The 7,238-nt window shown below is 48.1% G+C and overlaps 1 protein-coding gene across 9 annotated transcripts in view; it reads left to right on the forward strand.

Annotated features, from left to right (window-relative positions):
* LOC142370192 (receptor-type tyrosine-protein phosphatase mu-like) overlaps positions 1-7,238 on the forward strand; it is a 198,147-nt gene that overhangs the window by 42,896 nt on the left and 148,013 nt on the right. For all 9 annotated transcript variants that reach the window (XM_075452655.1, XM_075452657.1, XM_075452656.1 and 6 more), the window contains exon 2: positions 6,612-6,728. In XM_075452655.1, coding sequence (XP_075308770.1) covers positions 6,612-6,728 — 117 coding nt within the window. The remainder of the gene's footprint in view (positions 1-6,611; positions 6,729-7,238) is intronic.

Raw genomic sequence — 7,238 nt, forward strand, 5'->3', positions numbered from 1 at the left:
GGCACACCTAGAACAAGCTGTAAGGCGCACCTAGGACCAGCCACAGCTGTAAGGCACACCTAGGACAAGCTGTAAGGCACACCAAGGACAAGCTGTAAGGCACACCTAGGACTAGCTGTAAGGCACACCTAGGACCAGCTGTAAGGCACACCTAGGACCAGCTGTAAGGCACACCTAGGACAAGCTGTAAGGCACACCTAGGACAAGCTGTAAGGCACACCAAGGACAAGCTGTAAGGCACACTTAGGACTAGCTGTAAGGCACACCTAGGACCAGCTGTAAGGCACACCTAGGACTAGCTGTAAGGCACACCTAGGACCAACTGTAAGGCACACCTAGGACCAGCTGTAAGGCACACCTAGGACCAGCCACAGCTGTAAGGCACACCTAGGACCAGCTATAAGGCACACCTAGGACCAGCTGTAAGGCACACCTAGGACCAGCCACAGCTGTAAGGCACACCTAGGACAAGCTGTAAGGCACACCTAGGACAAGCTGTAAGGCACACCTAGGACAAGCTGTAAGGCACACCTAGAACTAGCTGTAAGGCACACCTAGGACCAGCTGTAAGGCACACCAAGGACCAGCTGTAAGGCACACCTAGGACTAGCTGTAAGGCACACCTAGGACTAGCTGTAAGGCACACCTAGGACCAGCTGTAAGGCACACCTAGGACCAGCCACAGCTGTAAGGCACACCTAGGACAAGCTGTAAGGCACACCTAGGACAAGCTGTAAGGCACACCTAGGACAAGCTGTAAGGCACACCAAGGACCAGCTGTAAGGCACACCTAGGACTAGCTGTAAGGCACACCTAGGACCAGCTGTAAGGCACACCAAGGACCAGCTGTAAGGCACACCTAGGACTAGCTGTAAGGCACACCTAGGACTAGCTGTAAGGCACACCTAGGACCAGCTGTAAGGCACACCTAGGACCAGCTGTAAGGCACACCTAGGACTAGCTGTAAGGCACACCTAGGACCAGCTGTAAGGCACACCTAGAACAAGCTGTAAGGCGCACCTAGGACCAGCCACAGCTGTAAGGCACACCTAGGACAAGCTGTAAGGCACACCAAGGACAAGCTGTAAGGCACACCTAGGACTAGCTGTAAGGCACACCTAGGACCAGCTGTAAGGCACACCTAGGACCAGCTGTAAGGCACACCTAGGACTAGCTGTAAGGCACACCTAGGACCAACTGTAAGGCACACCTAGGACCAGCTGTAAGGCACACCTAGGACCAGCCACAGCTGTAAGGCACACCTAGGACCAGCCACAGCTGTAAGGCACACCTAGGACAAGCTGTAAGGCACACCTAGGACAAGCTGTAAGGCACACCTAGGACCAGCTGTAAGGCACACCTAGGACAAGCTGTAAGGCACACCTAGGACAAGCTGTAAGGCACACCTAGGACTAGCTGTAAGGCACACCTAGGACCAGCTGTAAGGCACACCTAGGACTAGCTGTAAGGCACACCTAGGACCAACTGTAAGGCACACCTAGGACCAGCTGTAAGGCACACCTAGGACCAGCCACAGCTGTAAGGCACACCTAGGACCAGCTATAAGGCACACCTAGGACCAGCTGTAAGGCACACCTAGGACCAGCCACAGCTGTAAGGCACACCTAGGACAAGCTGTAAGGCACACCTAGGACAAGCTGTAAGGCACACCTAGGACAAGCTGTAAGGCACACCTAGGACCAGCTGTAAGGCACACCTAGGACTAGCTGTAAGGCACACCTAGGACTAGCTGTAAGGCACACCTAGGACCAGCCACAGCTGTAAGGCACACCTAGGACAAGCTGTAAGGCACACCTAGGACAAGCTGTAAGGCACACCAAGGACCAGCTGTAAGGCACACCTAGGACTAGCTGTAAGGCACACCTAGGACCAGCTGTAAGGCACACCAAGGACCAGCTGTAAGGCACACCTAGGACTAGCTGTAAGGCACACCTAGGACTAGCTGTAAGGCACACCTAGGACCAGCTGTAAGGCACACCTAGGACCAGCTGTAAGGCACACCTAGGACTAGCTGTAAGGCACACCTAGGACCAGCTGTAAGGCACACCTAGGACAAGCTGTAAGGCACACCAAGGACAAGCTGTAAGGCACACCTAGGACCAGCTGTAAGGCACACCTAGGACAAGCTGTAAGGCACACCTAGGACCAACTGTAAGGCACACCTAGGACCAGCTGTAAGGCACACCAAGGACCAGCTGTAAGGCACACCTAGGACTAGCTGTAAGGCACACCTAGGACTAGCTGTAAGGCACACCTAGGACCAGCTGTAAGGCACACCTAGGACCAGCTGTAAGGCACACCTAGGACTAGCTGTAAGGCACACCTAGGACCAGCTGTAAGGCACACCAAGGACAAGCTGTAAGGCACACCTAGGACAAGCTGTAAGTCACACCTAGGACCAGCTGTAAGGCACACCTAGGACCAAGGTTATTATCGTTAACCAAAACGAACGAAATAACGAAAACTAAAGCTGAAGTTGGGAGAAAACGTCAAAGTCCCATATGGGATTTTTTTTATTATGACGAGGAGAGAGATAAAAGCAAGTGCCTTGTACTGGAAACAGACAAAATATGTGGCTTACTTCTCAAGGGGGAAAATCCCACAAATCTAAAAGTCCATTTAAGAAGCTAGCATAAAGCGGCTAATCTGGAGTACCTTGACAAGCTAGCATCTGTGAGTAGCCCGCACCCCCCCCCCGAAAGAGAAGCAATATTCCGGCCAGGTAGCACGGGGAAGGAGACCACTTTAATGGACTGTTTTCACCGACGACCAAATAGCTGCTGGTTAGTAAATACACCAGATCGTTCACACCTTGTTTGGCTGTTCAGACTGATCATCTTTGTTGGTTTGACTGTGTGGTAACAATATGTGTCTCACAGCGACAATGACCTTTTTAAATCCTGCACCTGACAAATAACCCAAAGTATGAAAAAACTTCAACTAGAACTAAAACTAATAAAAACTAAACTAAAACTAAGCATTTTTGAAAATATAAAAACTAATAAAAACTAGCAAAACCACACTAAAAACTAATTAAAATTAACTGAATTGGAGGGAAAAAAGTCTAAACTAAATAAAACTAAACTAAAATGAAAAATCCAAAACTATTATGACCTTGCCTAGGACCAGCTGTAAGGCACACCTAGGACCAGCTGTAAGGCACACCTAGGACCAGCTGTAAGGCACACCTAGGACCAGCCCACATCTGTAAGTCTAGGACAAGCCCAGGGAATATTTGGGATATTCTATCATATCTTGGGAATATCTAGGATATGATATCGTTTCTGGAAATATCTGGTAACTATAGCACATCTCAAAATATCTAGGATATTATATCATATCTAGGATATTAAATATTCCCATATTTGGGAATTCTCATTTTAACCAGTTCCTCTAAACCAGTGGTTCCCAAACTGTGGTACGCGTACCCCTAGTGGTACGCGGCGCACGGGGAGTTTTTTATTTATTTTATTTTTTATTTATTAAGGCGTCACACTTTTATGGAGGACTGTTTATGAAGGAGACTCCAGTTTTGTGATGAATGTTACATGAGTTAGGCCTGTTAATGTATTCTTAAAAAGAGAGGAATGTTACTTGTTTAAGTTAGATAACAAAGGAAGATTATTTTGATTTAGTTTATGCTATTTTGGTTAATTATTTATATTTCAAGAAAATGTTTTTTATTCTTATGTTGAATTCAACTGAGGTTAAAAAAGAGAGAAAGCCTGAGAATTTTATGTTCAAGTTAAGGATATTAAATGAAATGATTTTCATGTAACCACTGTGTTGCTCTACTTTTGGAGAATCATCGCACGCGTTGTATGTGTGAGGGGGTACTCAGGCCAAAAAAGGTTGGGAACCACTGCTCTAAACTAAAACGTCTTGATGTCAGATTGGACTGTTTCTCCTTTTCACATCTTTAAATGAGAATAAAAACAACAATTTAAACTGTTCTTTATGATAATCACATTGATGTTTTTATGTGTTGTAATAACATGGTGATAAAACCTTTGTTTATAAGACTTTATATTATATGTTTGATGCAATATTTAAGTTGTAACGGGTTATTTTCCACACTGAAACTCGGCTGTTTCTGAATGTTCTGGCAGATGTTGCTGGCAGATGTTCTGGTAGATGTTCTGGTAGATGTTCTGGCAGATGTTGCTGGCAGATGTTGCTGGCAGATGTTCTGGTAGATGTTCTGGCAGATGTTGCTGGCAGATGTTGCTGGCAGATGTTCTGGTAGATGTTCTGGCAGATGTTGCTGGCAGATGTTGCTGGTAGATGTTCTGGTAGATGTTCTGGTAGATGTTCTGGCAGATGTTGCTGGCAGATGTTGCTGGTAGATGTTCTGGTAGATGTTCTGGCAGATGTTGCTGTCAGATGTTGCTGGTAGATGTTCTGGTAGATGTTCTGGTAGATGTTCTGGCAGATGTTGCTGGTAGATGTTCTGGCAGATGTTGCTGGCAGATGTTGCTGGTAGATGTTCTGGTAGATGTTCTGGTAGATGTTCTGGCAGATGTTGCTGGCAGATGTTGCTGTCAGATGTTGCTGGTAGATGTTCTGGCAGATGTTGCTGTCAGATGTTGCTGGTAGATGTTCTGGTAGATGTTCTGGTAGATGTTCTGGCAGATGTTGCTGCAGATGTTGCTGGCAGATGTTCTGGTAGATGTTCTGGCAGATGTTGCTGGCAGATGTTGCTCTCAGATGTTGCTGTCAGATGTTGCTGGCAGATGTTCTGGTAGATGTTCTGTCAGATTTGCTCTCAGATGTTTTGGCAGATGTTGCTGTCAGATGTTTCTGGCAGATGTTGCTCTCAGATGTTTCTGGCAGATGTTGCTGTCAGATGTGTCTGGCAGATGTTGCTCTCAGATGTTTTGGCAGATGTTGCTGGCAGATGTTGCTGTCAGGTGTTGCTGTCAGATGTTGCTGTCAGATGTTGCTGTCAGATGTTGCTGGCAGATGTTGCTGTCAGATGTTTCTGCCAGATGTTCTGGCAGATGTTGCTGGCAGATGTTTCTGGCAGATGTTCCGGCAGATGTTGCTGGCAGATGTTTCTGGCAGATGTTCCGGCAGATGTTCCTGGCAGATGTTGCTGTCAGATGTTTCTGGCAGATGTTGCTGTCAGGTGTTGCTGTCAGATGTTGCTGGCAGATGTTGCTGGCAGATGTTCCGGCAGATGTTGCTGGCAGATGTTTCTGGCAGATGTTCCGGCAGATGTTCCTGGCAGATGTTGCTGTCAGATGTTTCTGGCAGATGTTGCTGTCAGGTGTTGCTGTCAGATGTTGCTGTCAGATGTTGCTGTCAGATGTTGCTGTCAGATGTTGCTGTCAGATGTTGCTGGCAGATGTGTCTGGCAGATGTTGCTGGCAGATGTTGCTGTCAGATGTTGCTGTCAGATGTTGCTGGCAGATGTTGCTGGCAGATGTTTCTGGCAGATGTTCCGGCAGATGTTGCTGGCAGATGTTTCTGGCAGATGTTTCTGGCAGATGTTCCGGCAGATGTTCCTGGCAGATGTTGCTGTCAGATGTTTCTGGCAGATGTTGCTGTCAGGTGTTGCTGTCAGATGTTGCTGTCAGATGTTGCTGGCAGATGTTGCTGTCAGATGTTGCTGGCAGATGTTGCTGTCAGATGTTGCTGTCAGGTGTTGCTGTCAGATGTTGCTGGCAGATGTGTCTGGCAGATGTTGCTGGCAGATGTTGCTGGCAGATGTTGCTGTCAGATGTGTCTGGCAGATGTTGCTGTCAGATATTGCTGTCAGATGTTGCTGGCAGATGTTGCTGGCAGATGTTCTGGCAGATGTTGCTGGCAGATGTTGCTGGCAGATGTTGCTGTCAGATGTTGCTGGCTGATGTTGCTGTCAGATGTTGCTGTCAGATGTTGCTGTCAGATGTGTCTGGCAGATGTTGCTGTCAGATGTTGCTGGCAGATGTTGCTGTCAGATGTTGCTGGCAGATGTTGCTGTCAGATGTTTCTGGCAGATGTTCTGGCAGATGTTGCTGGCAGATGTTTCTGGCAGATGTTGCTCTCAGATGTTTCTTTCAGATGTTCTGGCAGATATTGCTTTCAGATGTTGCTGGCACATGTTGCTCTCAGATGTTTCTGGCAGATGTTGCTGGCAGATGTTGCTCTCAGATGTTTTTGTCAGATGTTGCTGGCAGATGTTGCTGGCAGATGTTTTTGTCAGATGTTGCTCTCAGATGTTGCTGGCAGATGTTTCTGGCAGATGTTGCTCTCAGATGTTTCTGCCAGATGTTCTGGCAGATGTTGCTTTCAGATGTTTTTGGCAGATGTTCTGGCAGATGTTGCTCTCAGATGTTTCTGGCAGATGTTGTTGGCAGATGTTGCTCTCAGATGTTTCTGGCAGATGTTGCTGGCAGATGTTGCTCTCAGATGTTTTTGTCAGATGTTGCTTTCAGATGTTGCTGGCAGATGTTGCTGGCAGATGTTTCTAACAGATGTTGTGGCAGATATTGCTCTCAGATGTTGCTGGCAGATGTTGCTGGCAGATGTTTCTAACAGATGTTCTGGCAGATGTTGCCTGCAGGTCTCGTCTCAGTAAACTCACCCAGCACCTCTCTCTGTTTCAGCCTGTCTCTCCGGCCAGGCCGCAGACTGCCTGCTGGTCCAGTCCAGAGAGGACGACTTCGACTGGGAGCAGGGAGACACCCGGGAGCGTCCAGCCAGCAGCCCGTGGATCCCAGCAGGTACGTCTGGGTCGGGCTCAGAAGGGGGTTCTTCAGCAGGTTCTTCAGCTCAGGTTCCACAGCTGCTGGTGAACACGTGAGGACCACAGAGGCGTCCTTACTGCCTGTTTTCTGTCAGAGATCAGCCTCAGAGCTGCAGATACGAGCTGTTGGTGAATACGTTAGGACCACAGAGGCGTCCTTACTGCCTGTTTTCTGTCAGAGATCAGCCTCAGAACTGCAGATACGAGCTGTTGGTGAACACGTGAGGACCACAGAGGCGTCCTTACTGCCTGTTTTCTGTCAGAGATCAGCCTCAGAACTGCAGATACGAGCTGTTGGTGAACACGTGAGGACCACAGAGGCGTCCTTACTGCCTGTTTTCTGTCAGAGATCAGCCTCAGAACTGCAGATACGAGCTGTTGGTGAACACGTGAGGACCACAGAGGCGTCCTTACTGCCTGTTTTCTGTCAGAGATCAGCCTCAGAACTGCAGATACGAGCTGTTGGTGAACACGTGAGGACCACAGA

The sequence above is a fragment of the Odontesthes bonariensis genome, chromosome 20 (genome assembly GCF_027942865.1).
Source record: "Odontesthes bonariensis isolate fOdoBon6 chromosome 20, fOdoBon6.hap1, whole genome shotgun sequence".
In the NCBI taxonomy this organism is placed as follows: domain Eukaryota; kingdom Metazoa; phylum Chordata; class Actinopteri; order Atheriniformes; family Atherinopsidae; genus Odontesthes; species Odontesthes bonariensis.